Consider the following 19089-nt stretch of genomic DNA (forward strand, 5'->3'; position numbering starts at 1 on the left):
ATACAACAGATGTGATGGACAATGTAATAAATAAAATTCCAGGTTATATTTTACTTCAATAAATACATTTATTTTATATTTATTGCCTTTCATCATATCCTATCTACCTTATCTACCCTGGTATATCTAGCCTTTTGCCAAATGATAGCTGGGATATTCTCCAGCTTCCCATGACCCTGCAAAGAATAGATAATGCATATTTATTTTGACCGCAGCTTCCTCACTGGTGCTTTTTTGTGCTTTCAGACAAGTTCCTCAACTGAGACAACTGGAATCCAAAAATTTTAATTGAGCTTTGTTTCTTTCCAATCTTCAACGGTGAAAAAGAAAGAAAAAGAAAAACCCAACTTTAGTGTTTAGATGAATGAATTGTACTTCCCTCTTTTAAAAAAAGTCCAAACAGTTTCAGGACTTGAAATTGTAAAACCACCGTGCAGATATCATGGACAGCTTTCGGTTCCCGTTCTGTTCCTATCAGACGATTCCCTTATTAGAATCTATGTTGACAACTTAAAAATTCCCTGCTTTACCATTTCCTGGTAAATTATGGGAAAGATAAGCCTAACCCCAACCCACATTTTGTCTAGAACACTACTGTGGGTGTAAACTCTTGGATGTACATGTATGATACATGTGCCGATGAAGATTTTAAAAAGTTTCATATTGAATGTGAAAAACAAACAGCTGGATATAGAAAACAGATAGTAGGTCATTTCAAAACATGTAAAAAGCATTCTGAGGATAGTGGCTATGATGAAAGCTTTGAATTATAGCTAAAACTCAAAAGCCAAAAGAGATTTTTACCAAGTTAGTGACATTAACAGACAGCTCAAGAATAAAGCTTATAGTGTTTGGCTGTCATGACCCTCATGACACAAGAAAAGTGTGAGTGAAGATTTAAGCTGGTGTAGAAAAAAAGATTCAAAGTATTTTAAAGAAACTTCACTTTGTTTTATGGTATACTGGGATTGACAGGTTAACTATGATGCACATAACAACCACAATAATGATTTATAGCGTATGATATAGTGATATTCTTCAGCTAATCGATATCTTCATGAATATCAGTTAACACAGATGTGGGCATGAGGGCTGACAGGGAAAGTAGATTTAATCTAGTGCTACCACATGTACTTTGCTCTAATATATCCATCCATTACAACTTAATGTGCTGCTACTCCACCACATTTCATAGGGAAATGTAATATTTGTTGCTCAGTTACATTTATATGACAGCCGGATACGACTTTGCAGATTTTAAATACTAAACATAGGATCATCTTATAAACTAGGTGGCATTATACAGTATGAACAGAATTGCTGTTTTATAAGTGAGCTAACATATCATCAACAGCAGAGCTGTTTACTTAGTTTATGTTTAATAGTGGCCAACACTCTGTTTTCTTCAATCAATCAATCAATCAATCAGTCAATCAATCAATCAATCAATCAAAGATGACAAATGCAATTCAAAGTGCTTTACAAGCAATTGACAAAACGTACAGGATGTTAAATATAGATTTAGAAACTAATGCACACCAAAATACTTAAAAAGCAAAAGAGTTCATTTTTGTATTGTATTGTATTAAAAGATAATACAATACAAGCAATAAACATAACAATCAAAACATACAATTATGAAATACTACACAAAATAAATTGATTATAATAATAACAGTAAAGTGTAGATAGAATAAAATAAAACAGAGTAAAATAAATAATGGTGATGATAATAAATAAAAGAGGTATAGAATAATAAAACGATAAAAGTATAAAACACTGCATAAAAGTAAGACTAAATAGATGGGTCTTTATTTTACTGTAAAAATATCAATATTCATTTGATTAAGAATATATAAGTTCCTAATTGTCTTTGTATGTCTTTCTTATATATATTTTTTCTTAATTTTATTTTATTCAGTGATTGAATATAGTGATATTCATGTCAAGCTCTATTACTACTAAGTTATTTATGTGTCAAAGGTCTTTTCTTTGCAGCTGGGACCTCCCAGCAGTGTCAAAAAGTCCAATTTTTGACAATATTTTCCATGTATTATGCCCCGCCCATTTTACCGAGCATTTATTTGGTCTCTGAGCTGTGATTGGATCAAAATCCCGTCAGTCGTGATTTGCAGCAAGGTTGGTTGCAGTGTCGCGGTTGTTGATGTAGCCGTCAGAAGTCAGGCGGCAGCGGCTCAGAGGACAGTTAGCAGGTGAGCATGGACGGACAGCGGCAGGCTGCTTTTATACGACTTAATGCGATTAGCTTCACTTGACAGCTGGCTTACTGAAGTAATATATCTCAGAATATGTTGGATATTAAAAAAACATGAATTAAATAGATGTTTCGCTGAAACTGTGCGCTGCCTCTGGGCTTTGACGTCGGTATCATGTCAAATTGATTCCGGACAACTAGAAACTCGTGAGCAGCATGAATGGGGCCACTTGTTCATAATGTAATTAAATGAGGACCAGCCTTATTTTTTCACAGTCTATGAGAAGGTCTTGTGCAGTGAAGTGAAATAGGAAGTGCAGAGTTGACAGCTAACATGCGTTGACAACGTATGTGGAAGTCAAGCTTGTAATAACGAATGTATTAGCTGTTATTTTGATATTTGACTGTCCCGAATTTCATAGATGTAACGTTAACCATGAGTTAGAGATTGTCAGCAGCCACAACCTATAATAATAATAATGATAATCATAATAACAATGGTAATATCTTGGATATACCTGTTGCTACTCTTGACGGTTTACATCCTGGCCTGAGGATGAAATAAATCATTCATTATTGTTGACAACAATCCTACAGGCTGGTGTAGACCAAACAGCCAAAGAGGGCAGAGCTAAACATTTCTGCATGTGCTGCCAAAACAATACAAAACACAACAAAAATGTATCAGTTATAAATCACAGAGACTATTCAGATTGTTTCATCCTCCCCTAAACACTCTGTTCTTCGTCTCAGGTAACAATGCAGTTCTTGGGCCGGCTGTTGGACACAGTCTCCTCTGTCTCAACCCTCTTCACCAACCCTTACCGGGTCAGAGATGTGCCACTGGCTGACTACGGTGGAGGAGGAAAAATCCTGCTGAAAGACGAGGGACGTATAGTTCTGTATAAAAATGCACAGTACCAGTCATGGGACTGTGTGCTAATGTGTCCTGAGACACCGAATATGGCTCTGAGGTCAGTATTGATCACATCAAGGGGAATGTTGAGTGTTGAATGTGTCATTTGTTGTGTGATGTGGCTTTAATAAAGCCACTGAACCAGGTTTGGATTTGCAGTTGTCATCTGAAATTACCCGTAGGTTTTTAAGATGCAGATTTGGTTACTACTTTCAGACTATTACATATTATTGACCTACACAATCCCCCAACAAAGCAGCTTAACTGAATCAAAGGCGTTTATCTTGAATGAATCAGCGTTGAGCCATTCAGTCATAGATCTGAAAGGCAGACGAAAACAAGTTGGGCTGAACTGAAACTAAAGGTTGAATCTGTATTGTAAGATACTGCATTAGATGTAAGAGTGGAGCTTGCCTCCAACGCATACATTGCGATCAGTGCAAACGTAACATCGGAAGTCCAAAATATAAAGGTTTTTAAGAACTTAATGTACACTAAAATGACATCTAGTAAATGGCCTGCAATTATATAGTGCCTCTCAATCAATCAATCAATCAGACTTTATTTGTATACCACTTTTCATACAAATACAATGTAACACAAAGTGCTTTACACAATTAAAAACAATACAGTTACCGTCCACCTCCATCCATGCACAAAACAATAACTGACTGTTATAAACAAAGAACTTAATAAAAATAGGAACTGAGGAAACGCTATCATAACTGTCATGAATTTGCAATGATGAAACACCAGAGGTAAAAATTCAGAATAGCAAAATAAAATAATAATACAAGAGTGAAATGTATAAAAGATAATAAAATACTTAAAAAAAGGAGAGATGTATTAACGCGAGTAAAACCAGGAATGTAAGGTAGGGTATTAAGAGGAAAACAAGCATAAAGATAGTCTAGTCTTCCGACCACTCAAAGCGCTTTAACCTACATGCCAACATTCCCATGCAAGGTGCCAACCTGCTCGTCAGGATCTTATCTAAGGCACATTCACACACATACACTCACACACCGCTAGCGCAGCCATCGAGAGCAATTTGGGGTTCAGTACTTTGCCCAATGACACTTCGACATGAACCACTCAACTTCCGATTAGTAGACGTTCTTCTGATCCACAGCCGCCCCAAAGTGGTAGTGAGAAACAAAACAGAGAACTGGCACAAATCTTTTCTACATACAGTACACTGTATAAATATATAATGTAATTTGAAAAGTCTCTTTCAATAAATAAAGGAGCTCTTTGAAATCACGAGCCACAACAGGAAATCAAATCAGAAATCAAATTCCAGCGCAATCAGGCTCAGAGCTACTAGGAATGATTTTTCCTCATAGAAAATAGTTGATGAATGCTCATGCCTATAATATTGTTATTTATCTTACATGTCCCAAAAAATATGAAAAGGTAGCACATCTCAAATTTCCAAGTCAGCATTTCACTTGTTTATTCGGCTGACATCAGAGTGTTTCGAAACACTCGGAAGAAGGCGTTTCTATTGTGATGTGAGCCAAATAAACAAGTGAATTGTTAGTATTTTGTCCTCCTTGACTCGGATATTTTTTGGAACATGCTCAATGGATTTTGGGTTTAGTACTCCACTGAGAATCCCATTGTTGAAGTGAACCCTCCTTTTCCAATCCAGTTATCTTACATATCATTCGTACCAGTGTGACCAGTTTCCCAGAGCCTTTGGCACCCATTCAGATCTCCTCTTAAGGTTCTTGTGACATTTAATGTTGTAACCATTGCGTTGACTGATTCAGGCTGTTTCAGGTGGCATCAGAGGAGGATGCCATGAACTGGTTCCCGCAGTATGCTCTCAAGCTTCGACCCTTTTATGAGACACTGCCGTTGAAGGCTGAGACCACCCAGCCTATCGTGGACTGCATCCGCAACCACCCAGACTGGAGCTCCGCCCACATCGCCGTGGACACGGGCCTGCGGGAGTGTCTCAAACACAACTATGTCCAGAGGTGAGACCGGACGTGGTGATATTGATTCAGTTGGTTTTGGTGGATCTTACAAGGACTGCAGCTATGATTATTTTCATTTTCAATTCATCTTCAATTTTTTTATTTTATCATTTAGTCTTTAAAAGTAGGGGAGGAAAGTCAAATCTTCATCTTCAAATTTGCTGTAACAACAGTCCAAAAGATCATTTTTACAATGATATAAGACAGAAAAATAGTAAGTCTTCATGTTTGAGGAGATGTGATCAGCATGGAGATGTGATCAGATGGCAGAATCAGCTAATCATTAAAGCAGTAGTTGGAGCTCAGGGCAGGTTCACCAATGGATAAATATATCTGGATATAGCTGACTGAGGAGAGGATTATAATGTGTAAGCTTATTCTACAGAGACATTAATTGTGAGGCAGTCAGTATGAGAGAGTGTCAGCTAAACGCATACAATACAAAATACTATTAACTAATTAGTTTACACTTTGTGTTTTATACTTAAAATCATTCTGGTGGTTTAGAAAATTTTAGCCCATTAATTACACCATTACATCACTTGACATTACTCCATCAACTTTCCATGCAGCACTTATATAATTTGAAAACAACAGGAAATCAGTTGAACCACCTGTATACTTTGCAAAATGTTAATTTACTGGCTAAATTGTGCAAAACCACCTGTGTGGTGCTTTAATGTGCACATTAAATGAAATCACCCTCGTCGTCTTTCTGCCTCCAGTCAGATCAATGCTCGGGACACGTCAGGTCAGACGCCGCTGCACTTGGCGTGTGAGCGCAGTGACTCTGCGTGTGTGAAGGAGCTGTTGGAGGAAAGCCAGGCTCGCACTGACATCAGAGATCGCAACGGAGAGACGCCCATGCACAGCGCCGCCAAGCAGGATTCTCCTGCCATCATTCAGGTCAGTACATGCGAAGAGGTTTTAACTTATCATGAAATCAGGTTAGGGGGCAAATGATGGATCAATCTCTCTTACTAATGTGTCGTCCATCCTCTTCTCATCCAGATCCTGTGCTCACGGTTGTGCTCCGGGGTGAATGAGCTGAACAACAACGGGGAGACGCCACTCCACGTGTCCTGCCGCTTGGGCCGAGTGGAGGCCGTCAAAGCTCTGTTGGGCGGCGGAGCCAAGTGTGATATCATCGGAGGCAGCGGCTACGCCATCCACGCTGCCATGAAGTACAACGAGAAGGGGTGAGCTGATGGAGGGATGAGGGTGATGAACATAAGAGTTGTACGGCCTGTCCTGCACTCTGTGGTGTATTTGCTTATTATTTTATTGTCCAAAATGTACATTTTCAGTTACCAGCTACAGAATCACAGGAACTGGGAGGAGTCTGTATTTTCCTCAATGACACTACAAAACACATGGTTTTGAAGTAATAGTTTCCCTGGTTACCCTGCTGCTCTTCTACCATTAAGGTAGATGAATGCTTGTACTCTTTTTTTTCTTCTCTTTTTTTGGCTGGACCGCAACAGAGGAGCCCTATAACCGCGTCTGTCCATCACTGAGTCACTGAGTCACTGAGTTACACCATTGTTTTTTTTAAATAAAGCACTTCTGTGTTCATGGTAAATAAAACAAAAGCTATATAACAAATAAATGTATGAATGCAAACTTTACACACCTGAAACACACTGTATTAGGGTCATTTACACTCAGCATTAATGAGTAACTTGACAGTTACTGTAGTAAAACTATATTTTGGGTTGTGGGTAAGTGAAATAATATATAAAACATAAAAAATAATCGTAACTCAACCCTTCTTACACCAGCACCATATAGTCTACACCTAAAATCTGGTACAATGTATTTAAGTATTTTTAATATTTTTTTATGTGTACAGCACATTGAGTTACAACTACTGCATGAAAAGTGCAATACAAATAAATAAAGTTAAAGCGATGTTCATGTCTGATGGTAACCAGGCGACGTACAAATTAAAATCCCTCTAGTGTTTCATACCCGGTCCAGCCATATACCAGGTTTTGACCTAGTCTTGTGAACAAATGCATACAGGACCAGTGTGTATTGACTTTGGTATAAGAGCAGCAAACCTATTTCATAATGCTGGAGAGAACCTCTCAGAAGCACTACATCCAATGAACATATAGGAGTGGTACTGGGTATCCGAATTATCAGAATATATGTGGTCGGAAGGGAATCTGTAGAGGTTGTTAAATGCTTTTTCCACAGAACAAGGACAGTGCTTTTAAGAAATAAAGGCTTTTTAAATAGGTCACTGAAATTGTCAGCATACAAAATAAAAACAAAGTGGATTTTTTGCAGTTTTAGAGATATTGAATGTTGTGCTTCAGCTAATGTTTTAAACTCCCAGAATACAAAGTCTATAGCTTTAAGTTAATAGTACATGTGACTAGTCTCTTTGTGTTTCTGTCAGGTGTGCGGAGGAGATCCTCAAAGCAGACCCAGGCCAGCTCCAGGCTGAGGATTCTGTATATGGTGGGACGCCTCTCCACTGGGCCAAAACTGCCGAGGTGAGGAACATCAAGTGTTTTGTGGTTAGAATTAGTAGTCTGACTCTAGAGAAACCAAAGCGTTGAAGCTTTGATAGGAGAATAATGGATCTATGACCTTTGATGACCTCTGTGAGCAAGCAGCCCAAGTTTGAACAACATTTACAAAACTAATTTCATCCTGTATGAGTTTATGTCACTGCTTCCAATCAGAAATGCTGGCCTGTCATTGAGGCGTCCCACACCAAGACATGCAAGTTAGGCTTTAGGAAGAAGTAACAGGAGAAGTCCTGTTGTTCTGTCCATTTAATAAAGTCTTCCTCTCTCTGTGCCAGATGTGTCGTTTGCTGCTGGAGCATGGCTGTATGGTGAATTATCTCAGTAAGACCGGAGAGAGCGCCCTCCACATTCTGACCAAGAAGGGCCGCTTTGAGGCAGCCATGGTGTTACTCACCCACGGAGCCAACGCCAACCTGAAGGGACAAGATGGGAACACAGCTCTGCACCTCGCTATGAAGGTGAGTGTACGAGATGTTACGTCTGCCTTGCTCTTATCTTCCAGGTGAAAACAATAATCTTACTGATAATCAAAGTGTTCATGAAAGGGAGGACAAAATGTCAAGGAGTGATTTTGCTAAGTAGTGGCAACACAGTATCGGTATGAGGGGAAAACACTAAGAGCTACAACTCAGATTACAGGAGATTTATCCTAAAAATCCCAAACAATAGGGAAATCAGGCTGCATTACACATAAGGACAAACTTCACAGATCTCCTTTTCTGTAACAGGCAGCATGCTTACACTACAAGAACATCACACATCAATGATATATATTAAAGAGAGCTGGATATTGTCATTCTGCTGTGGAAATGCAGACGTTTTTTTGAAAATAATAATAATGCAACACTTGTGTGACACTGTGCTCATTAATTAGATGGACCACATGGAGTTGATCAAAGCTCTGATTGTATTTGGTGCTGATGTGGAGATCCACAACGACTTGGGAGAAACGCCTGGATTGATCGCTGCACGCACCAGCAAAGGTAAGAGAGACAGGATGGATGGAAAGAGAGATATCAACTGTAAGGTATACAGAAGTTGAATCAGGAAAATAAGGAACAGAGTAGGAATTCTGAGTTAGGACAGTGAAAAGCTGTGTTATATTTATAGAACTTAATGTGACTGACCTAACACGCCTGTTTGTTCTAGTTTAATCAGATTATAACATGTTAACCCATAGTCTCATTTAACAGCATGTATTCCAATGTAGATGGTAAAGCCGATGCATGAAAATGGTTGTTATGATATAATGAAACAATCTTTAGTGCCTTGTCTCTAAATATAAAGACCAGTTGTACCACTCTTGCTACTAATTCATTGTTTTGTGACTATTTAGAAGCAGCATGGTTACAAAGCTTCTTTTTAAAGGTGCATCATGCAACTTTACCGTGGATGATGTAAAAACACCACACACTCCATTGTACATTTGCAGCATATGTATAAAGCTTTGATTTGATCATTTCCAGCTACTCAGTGATTTCAGAGCTCGCTCTCTGATCTGTAAGGGGATTTTGTGGAAAACTTCTCAGTTGATGTAGCTCCAGTCTCCTTCTCCATCTGCACATGTTCTACCTGTTCAACAGCAGAGGGCAGCACTTACAAAACATTTCAGTTGCCAAAGCTGAAAACATTTGCTCTTACATCAGTGCCACGATTAAGATATTTGTATCAGGCTTTCAGCACATATTTCTGATTTCTGCTCGCGTAAGAACAGCATCCCAAATGTACTATTTATTACATGAGTGCTGTATTGGATTACATTTTAGTGCACTGAGTGTTTTCTAATAAATTCAGTGTATTATGAGCATAGAATATAAGGATATAAAGCAAAAAGTAAAGGCCTAAAGTTGTGGATGTGGAAAGTCAGAACTCTGTTGAGCTGTTCTCGATATGTTGACTTTTTAGTCTAAAAAAAAAAAAATTTCAACCTCTTCGGCAACATTTAATGTCTACCATAGCAACATTTACATTGCCATGCAAAAGGCAAAATAATTTGACATTTCAGTGATTTCTAATAAAGGTCTGTGCATTGTTTCTACTGGATCTGTCTGTCTATTGAAACAAGATGATTATATGAGCATATTTGTTGTTTTCACATGGAGACAAATGTGTATGAAACCCCATACTCGATGCTCTGAAGCAGAAATGATGGTAAATGGAGTTTGCTGTCATTAATTGATTTTTGTAAATGCATGATAATTGCTAACATCCTGCTTACATTCTTGCTTTCTCTCTCTGTCTCTTATCTATCACCCTCTATCTCTTCTCCTCTGCTTTTTGTGGTGTTTGTGCATGTCTAACTCCATTTGCGTGCATGTGTGTGTGTGTTTTTTTCGTTAAAACGAAAGGTCCGAATAGAAAGATACTGCTGGACATGCTGTGTAGTGTAGGGGTCCAGCGGTGCCTCCCCCCCTCCCCTGCCAGTCCTCCCCCCATCTCCAACAAGGCCCCACCTCCAGGCATAGGTAACAACCAACGTCCCATCCTCTGCCTCCCCTTCACTGCACTCTGTTTCAATGTTTCTCTCATCTACAGAATATGTCTCTGTTTGAGCTCTTTTACATTTTCTGTAACTTTTTACATTTAGTTTGCTGATTAGTGAAAAAAATGTTGTGTGTGCAACTTTCGAATAATCCTTAATCCTGAAAATACCAAATAACAAAAAGAAGGAATGTGTGGAAAGTAGTTAACAGAAAGAGGTTATTTTTTTAGTGCTAGATTTGAATTATGACTTGAGTACACAAGTGACTCAACAAGAAATCTGAGCTGAGGAATGTGACAGTATGAGAGTGAGAAGCTCTTGTAAATTAAATAAGATAAAGCAAGTATCCTTACATGAAAGCAACATGCACGCATATCTACTTGACATTCTTGGTATAACTCCCCTGTGGCTTGTAGAAAACCCAGTGACCCCTTTCCTTTTCCATCCTTTGTGCATGAATTTGATCAATACTGTTGCCATGTGTTGGTCCCACACCAATAGCTGTTATGATTGGCTCACAGGGTTTGAGGACATCATGTTCGTGGGGGCTGCAGTCACTGCAATGAGCAGAGGCACATCTGAAGTGGACGGGCCCAAAACGGGGAAAAGGAAGTGAGTATGTTTGTAATTCCACAGTTTCTCGTCTGTTTTTCATGGTTAAAGCAAGACTATGTAACTTCTGCTGAGCAGCAGCAACAGCAGCCTCTGCTGCCACAAGTGGTAATTAAAAGACACTGATGCATTTAATTCTGTTGATATCTGAGCAGTGAGGATACCGCACTACTGTAACATGAGGGAACACTATTTGAAGGGGAACAGACTTCAACACTTGCTGTATCTAGACTGCAAGTGTGGCATGAGCAGCATGTTTAGCAGAGCAGCAGCAGCAGTGAGTGCTCCGTCTGTGTGTCTACACAGAATGTCTCCTGTGTAGACACACAGACGGAGCACTCGCTGCTACACTTGCGGTCTAGACACGGGGTTACTGTTGTGACATCCCTCGCTGTGCCTCTGGCTGATCTTATTTCTATGATTGTCTGAACCCGCAGCACCTGTGTGCTAAAATGTAACTACTAACAGCTAGCGTTATACTGACCGACTTATGCTGCGATCCACATCATCTTCACACACCACGGAAAATACAGTCTGGTGGCCGCTAGTATGTAACTTAATTCTATTGATACTAATATAGCTACATATTGGTGAGATAACACGTGATTATAATTTACCAAAGGGCTCATCAGGCACACCAGCTGTCGCTTATTAGCTGAACACCCACCTGCCAGTACTCATAGAACTGGAGTTACGTCCAGGTAACTACTATTTCTTGTGAAGGATCGTACCTGCTCAACCCAAGTTACATAGTGCAAGAACAGGTGTTCAGGGAGCGGAGTGGGAATGAAAGAGGCGCCTTTCTCTCTATTACAAGTCAGTGTACCATCAAAATGATTATGAAGCTGTTATTTTAAGGTAAATAGTTGTATAATGTTGCTTCAAAGTAAAGTTTGTTATTTGTATGTGTTTCTGTCTTAGATGAGACAAAAAGTTCTAGTGTAAAAAAAGTGATATCTCCTCTCCTCTGCAGGATGGAAAGACTGCTGTGTCTGGATGGTGGAGGTATAAAAGGCCTGGTGCTGATCCAGATGCTGATCGCTCTGGAGAGAGAGGCCGGTCGGCCCACCAGAGAGCTCTTCGACTGGGTGGCTGGCACAAGCACTGGGGGGATTCTGGCCCTCGCTATAATCCACGGTGAGTGTGTTTTTCTTTCTGCTTCCAAGAGTTTTCATACCCTAGCATCAAAACAATAATGGTGTCTCTTCAATGTGTAGGAAAGTCCATGGAGTACCTTCGCTGCCTGTACTTCAGGATGAAAGAGCAGGTGTTCAAAGGGTCACGACCCTATGAATCAGCACCACTGGAGGATTTCCTGAAGAAAGAATTCGGAGAGAACACCAAGATGACAGATGTCCAATACCCCAGGTAACTGTTCATGTCAAACTTATTGAAGTCCTTTCATCCTAGAAGAAATATGTTTTTGTCGTTGTTACTTCACTTGAATGTTTGAGCTTCACTTAACAGAATGATGTATGTGCAGAGTTTGACACTAGAAGACTGTTGTCACATTCAACTGCTGAAGCTGGAAAGTTTCTGTGTTAAATGAAAAGTTGTGTACGTATGAGCATAATTTGTGACATCACAACTAGTTTGCTAATTCTGGTCCAGTATGAAACTTACACAAGTGTGATGAGGAGATTTGAAACCTTCAGTGCACATACACTGAGAATGGACTTTTCAGTGAAGTAGGAGACATCTTGAAATAAAAAATATTTGCATATTCATAGAGTCTGGATTTTTCAGTGAGGTAGAAAGAGTAGATGTCATTTTAAGAATTTCTAACCACATCAGACACATTTTTATGTCTTAACACAAGTTTGAAGGGGATTTTAGGGTTAAATGTGTCCACTAGGCAATAGGCAGAAAAGTGTAAAAAGGCAGTAGAGACACTAGACATTTCACTAAATGTCAACCTCATAGTGGCGCTGGAGTAAAAGTCAGGCGATCACCAGAGTCAGTAGGATGCGTCCTCTGGGGACAATGGAGATCTGTTCAAAATGTCATGCCAATCTGTTCAGTAGTTATTGAGATATTTCATTCTGGACCAAAGTGGAGAGAAAGAAAGAATGAGTGACAGACCTCACCACCCCTTGAACAATGCTGCTAGCATGGCTAAAAACTAGTAGTAGAGGATCCAGAATCTGTAAATGAGCAAATTTTGGTGTCAAAATGCTGGTTTTTCAGGTTTTGATCAGAATGTTTTGTCAAACACTTTTATGATGAACAAAAGCTGAGATATCTGACTAAAATTCACCTTTTTATGTTAAACTCACATCTACTCTATTATCTTCTCACTCATACATTTGTTCTTGTACAGGGTGATGGTGACCAGTGTTCTGGCTGACAGACATCCAGGAGAACTGCACATCTTCAGGAACTATGACCCTCCCTCCGTCCACAGAGAGCCCCCGTATGCCACCACGGCCACGTTCCAGCCTCTCACTGTCCCACAAGGTACTAGACCTACTGCACTAGTGCTCAGATGTTTTATGAATGGTGGGTGGTGGTGTGTGTTGCTGTCTGCCACAGTTTCCGTCATGTTGCCACCAGATGGTGACATATTAAAGTATTTTCTAACTCTACATATGGTGGTAAATTATACTCACTTCATTCAGGATTATATATTTATTTAGAAAACGAAGCCTGAGAAGTCCATTTGTGTTGTGTTGTTTGAGTGGCAACCATGTTGTTGTTACAGGATGGGAGGATGAGGATGTGTTGATAGTAGGATACACAGTGGAGCCAACCAGAAAGCGTAGGAAGGTGACAGCTGAAGGTGTGTTTGTGAGTGAGAAACAAAGGAACAGGTTCACAAAGAACTTAACTTGGTCGGTCACAAAATTACCTCACAAACTCCCATTTGTTCACGTATAAATATTATCCAGAATACATGCTTTTGAATACTTTAAATAGCAAAGCAGCAAAAAACATGTTTCAGCCCCACACCCTTTTCAACATGGATGAATGTGTTCACTTCTTCACTGTTTAAAACTCGGTTATTGATACACAGTGACATTTTGGCACATTTCACTTTGTACTTAAGCTTGCACCCAGAATGATAAACTAGTCGATTAGATTGATTGTTTCATGCCTTTTTAAAATCTTAATATCAGAACAACTTGTGTGGCGAGCTGCCCGCTCCAGTGGTGCTGCCCCCACCTACTTCCGACCGATGGGCCGCTTTCTGGACGGAGGGCTATTGGCCAACAACCCGACACTAGACGCCATGTCAGAAATCCATCAGTACAACAAAGCCTTAAAAGCAGAGGTAGGTAACCTAACACCTTACTTATCTAGTCCTCCTTTTAAAAAAATCAAATAATCTATCATCTCTCTTTTTAACTCTTCTCTCTCAGGGCCATGGGACGGAGGTCAAGAAGCTGGGTATAGTGGTCTCCCTTGGAACTGGTAAGCCACACAGTTTTGTCTGCAATGGCAAATAATGTAATTCACACTAACTTTTCTACATGCAAAACCAATGGCCACTTAGTTTAGTTAGCTTAGTTTATGTCTTACCCCATCTTCACTATTCAACATGAGTCTATTAAAGTATAAGGCTGGTGGTTTTCTATATTTTTATTATTGTAAACAAATCTAATGTGCAGAGTCAAACCAACAATGAACCTATCCTACTTACAAGTATTGTCTGTGTATCCAAAGCCTAATACATCATATTCCTCTCTGCCATAGACCTCTGTTGTTGTCCAAAAACTATTAAAAACATGTCGATGAGCCACACCGCTGTGAGTGACATGTTCCTTCCCCCCGAAGGCAATAGTTACTGTAGTTTGTTTAGAAACGGCTCCAAAGATTAATAACAGCAGTAACATTGTCAGTCTCAGGAGAGACGTTCCTTGTAATGCAGGTCCTACTGAGCGTGATGCATGCTAATGCATTGTGCTAAGGTGGCTTCACCAGCTTGTTGTGCTAGATGTCACAACCTCTTGACTTTCAGTGCAAAGTCAAGAGATGATGATACGTCAAGATGAAAGGTCAATATGACGTGTTTTTAATGACAACAGGGGAGCTCAGAGGAATAAGATGTATCAGGCTTTGGATAAACTCACAACACTTGTAAGTAGGATCAGTTCATTGTTGGTTCGGCTCTGCACATGAGATTTGTTGACAATAAGAAAACTATTGATTATTATTATTATTGCATAGATTAAAGGATGTTTTCAATTGCTGTTGGGGGGGGAAGGAAGAAACATGTCCTTACAAAGAGATATTAGAAATCTGACGCCTAATAAGAGTGATTTACATCCCTAACTCCTACTATGTTTGTACCTTGCTTTGACCACTGAAATAAACAATAAACATTAACACAACTCATTGTGAGTAACAAAATTTAGAAACTCCTCCTGCTCCTCCAGCTGTACAGTATCTGTGCTCCTGTGTGTCTCCAGGTAAACCTCCTCAGGTGGTGGTGAGCTCTGTGGATGTTTTCCGGCCTTCTAACCCTCTGGAGCTGGCCAAGAGCTTTGTAGGAGCCAAAGAGCTGGGCAAGATGCTGGTGGACTGTGTGAGTATAGTTTGAGCACCTGCTTTTAAATTTACCTTGCTCCTCGTGTAAATCAATGAGTGCTGGATGCTCATCATCCTCAGCTGAAACTATATGTTTTTTCATATTAATTCATCCTGTCAGAGTTGTGTTTTCCACTTTTTGTGAAGCCTTTTAATATTCCTGATATTTTGGACATGACAACCAGTATCAATAACATTTCAGAAAGTGTCTCTTATTCTAATATTTCCTCTCTCTCTGACTGGACAGTGTACAGATTCTGATGGCTGTGCAGTTGACAGAGCAAGAGCCTGGTGTGAAATGATCGACACCATCTACCACAGGTCAGCTGACCATAAATCTGCAGCACTTCCGTTTTTTATTTACTGCTGTCTCTGCTCTCTGTTTTAACTCCAGCTGGTAAAGAGTAAATGATTATCTGCTATGTTCCTGGCCTAAACTAGACATCACTGCAGCTCTATAACATCATAGACAGTATAACTTTACCAACCAACACCATCTGGCTTGAAGCTCGGGTGAAGCTCAGCTTGAGTGACCCACATCGTTACAGCCTGAGATGCATGTTAATCAAATTTGTTTCTGTTTGTGTTTGTCAAATGGGCATTTATAGTATTCATGGTTGGTCTATTATCTCTAATGTACTTCAAAACGATGTAAAATTCACTATTTATTTATTGTCTTTTGTACAGATTGAGCCCCCAGCTGTCTCAGGAGGTGATGTTGGATGAAGTGAGTGACGCAGTCCTGGTGGACATGCTGTGGGAAACCCAAATGTACCTTTATGAGAAGAGAGAAGTCCTCCAATCCCTGGCAAAAGTGCTAATGGACAACTGAAAGCACAAGAAAATCATGAGGAAAGGCTATGAAGATGGGGCTATAAGAGCAGAAAGGAATGTGAAAGCAAAATGGAGAAAAGGAGAGCAAAGGAGAGTCTTTTGAGTGGAGTCAAAGACAAGAGTGATTGGATGACGCACAAAGATTAGTGAGCCACGTGTTTGAATCGAAACTATGATGTCTGTGGCGGTGTGCTCTTTCTTTAAGACAAACCCCTTGAGCCGATGTGACCACAGTGACTTTCATATTTACACTTAAATGTCAGTACACGATAGCAAATGTATAAAACATGGCAGAGACTGAAATCTAACAGGAAAACAACTGACAGGATGTCGCCTATTGGAAGACAAGTTATGTAGCATCTTATGACCTTATCACTGACCTTATCAAGTTTAATGTGTTTGTATATAAACCACTGAATTAGAGTGTGGAGTTTCCCTCCTTTGGTATGTGAATACAGGGGAACTGTAGGAGGAAGTGGTTCCAACTAAATCATACTAAGATCAGTATACACTGTGACTGTGATAGTGTCAGTTTACTGTCACCCTCTCCCTCTCTATAGTGTTGCGTGAGAAGTTTTTGAATCCAGTTCTCATTGGTTGTGATAAAACCATAACGCCCTTCGTCATTCTTCATTTTGTTGTTCCTCTTTCTTTTTTTTTTTACCCAAGTAGCTGCAAAGACAATGTACAGACATATTACTTAAGGCCATATCAGAAGGACCCTACAGTAGCACAACAAAATCTGCAATATACTGTAACACAGCTTGGACGATGGTGATGATGAACCAGATCTGCCTTATGTGTCTGGGGCCCAAATTTGTACTGTTTTCTTTCATTCACATCACACTGTCATGCCTTTTTATAGGTTATTTAGACTGACTTTAAACATAACCTCACTCCCATTGCTAACTTGCTTGCACACTGTACACTTGTTACAACCTTTCATAAAGGTATCTTGAACAAATATTTAACATGTACTTGTACAACTGGAATTATACACTTGAATTATAAACTTACTTGAAAGACAAAGAAACAATACTGCACTGGTGTTTGTACAACCTAAACTAGAAGTAACAAATTATTTACATATGTTTTTTTTTGTATATGGATTAATTACTGAAGTGTATACTGGTATGGTAATAAAATATATTAATATGGACTTCAGTTGTGTCCATGACTGTTTTGTTTCTTTGTTGTGCACTTGATTTTCAGCCGACATGTTATTTAACTCAGCACGGGTAAGATTAGATCCCTGTTTTATTAATTAAATGCTGTGTGACCATTGAAGAATTCAGAGCATCAGTTAAAGTAAGTCAACTTTATTTAAAGGTACAATCCATAGTAAAGAAAAGGGTCATCCCACCATCAAAACTCAAAACATATAATTGCATTCAACTTTTGCATTCAACTTAGTTGAAAGACCCTTTAAGAAAAGCATTAAAGACAACTGCTAAAAAGCTTTAATTATTCTCTGATGCTTTGTAAGAGAAAGTAAAACCATTTTTTAATTGTAATGTCACATTGTGTTAAACAAAGAAATTCTGATTCATTTTCATCTTTAATGGAAACCTGTAATTATGAATTATTAACCATTTCATGGTTAGTCCAATATCCTTTTTTATAATCACGTGTTTTAGCAATTATACAATAGTACTTCGACCAAAATGTTGCAAGACACTAACATTACCTTTCAATCAATAATGTGACCATTTCAAAATTTCTGCTATCACCATGGCAACTGCTGTAACGTTATGCCCGAAAAATATATACCTTTAGCTGCTCTTAACGAAAGAAACAAACAAGAGAACACAAAACAAAAACTGACATACAAAATATGACCACTAAGGCTAATGTTAGTTAAGTTTGCTAATTAGCATGACTCATTGGCAATAAAGGTATCAACGCAGACAAATAATGTTGGATGAGTTTTTTTTTCATGAGCCATACATGAGCATATTAAATACAGTATTGTTACCCATATAAGTTTTAACACAAACTAATAGCACAAGAAAGCTAATTTAAAGTAATTTACAGGAAAAAGTAGCTAATTTGCTTTAGCACCACAAAGAAGGCTGTAGCTTGTCAGTGTGTTGGTTTTAACTAGCATAGCTACTGCAAGCTAGCAATATAAAATAACTTACAGTTAGTTATTTAATACAATGGCTCTCTAATAATGGCTACCAGTGAATCTTGCTCTTCAAATTTTTCCATTTTGTGAATAAATTTGAAAGGTAGGAGAGGCAAAAAAAATTTGAGAAACTTTTTTGTTGTGTGTTGATGTGTTTTTTGGTAATTTTCAAGATATTTACCAGGTATGATTGTGTTCTACTGGGCTGCACTGATTGAAATATTTTCATAACTTTACAAAACTGTGTCCTTATTATGTTTTACAGAAGTGGTTGAAAGGTTTTTTTTCTGTGTATTGAAGAGCATTAGGTAGTCCTACTCTTGTATGTTGACACTATGAAAGTCTGCTCAACATTTCATGGCAATAGTGAAATTACTGTATTGAGTTAAAATGGTTTAACAGGATGGCTTGTAAAAGGTCCTTGTTTCTATGGATGTCCATCACTGCCAGTGTGCTCCTGAGGTGCTCGCTCATGTAACACCAGAAACATATCCCTTCGTACATCATGAAGGAAGGTTACATTCATTCTCTTTAAGTTTTTGTTTTCTGTATAATTTTAGGGATCCACCACCTGGCCATTATACCTGAAAAAAAAGAAAAGAATGTACTGTGTAAGTGTAATGTGGGTTAATTATGTTTCAAAGTAGGCTGTTTAAAAATATATAAGAAAAACAATTTTTACATCTCAAAATCTTTAACTACTTAAAAGGTATGTATGTACTTTAAGGTACACACATACCTTTTAAGCAAGTTTCATGAAAATCTGATCATTGGTGTGTTCAGTGATTATCAATGTAGATTTTAAACACCACAGTGAAAGAACTTAACCCACAAGTTTTATCAAAAC

At 38.8% G+C, this 19089-nt stretch overlaps 1 protein-coding gene across 6 annotated transcripts; it reads left to right on the forward strand.

Annotated features, from left to right (window-relative positions):
- The first annotated feature begins 2010 nt into the window (after nt 1-2010).
- Nucleotides 2011-17278, forward strand: pla2g6 (phospholipase A2, group VI (cytosolic, calcium-independent)). Of its 6 annotated transcripts, none has more exons than XM_042391162.1 (19): nt 2011-2213; nt 2969-3189; nt 4907-5116; nt 5842-6022; nt 6128-6315; nt 7524-7620; nt 7935-8117; nt 8534-8642; nt 10008-10124; nt 10663-10753; nt 11727-11890; nt 11971-12121; nt 13074-13210; nt 13455-13532; nt 13870-14024; nt 14113-14164; nt 15163-15278; nt 15528-15601; nt 15968-17278. In XM_042391162.1, exons 2-19 carry the CDS (start codon nt 2975-2977, stop codon nt 16110-16112), a joined length of 2463 nt encoding a protein of 820 aa, XP_042247096.1. In that variant the 5' UTR covers nt 2011-2213; nt 2969-2974; the 3' UTR covers nt 16113-17278. The 6 variants fall into 6 exon arrangements, with proteins under 6 accessions (XP_042247096.1, XP_042247077.1, XP_042247118.1 ...); XM_042391143.1 differs by lacking the exon at nt 2011-2213 and adding an exon at nt 2229-2292; XM_042391169.1 differs by lacking the exon at nt 2011-2213 and adding an exon at nt 2329-2422.
- The last annotated feature ends 1811 nt before the right edge of the window (nt 17279-19089 follow it).

Source organism: Thunnus maccoyii, chromosome 2, assembly GCF_910596095.1.
Source record: "Thunnus maccoyii chromosome 2, fThuMac1.1, whole genome shotgun sequence".
In the NCBI taxonomy this organism is placed as follows: domain Eukaryota; kingdom Metazoa; phylum Chordata; class Actinopteri; order Scombriformes; family Scombridae; genus Thunnus; species Thunnus maccoyii.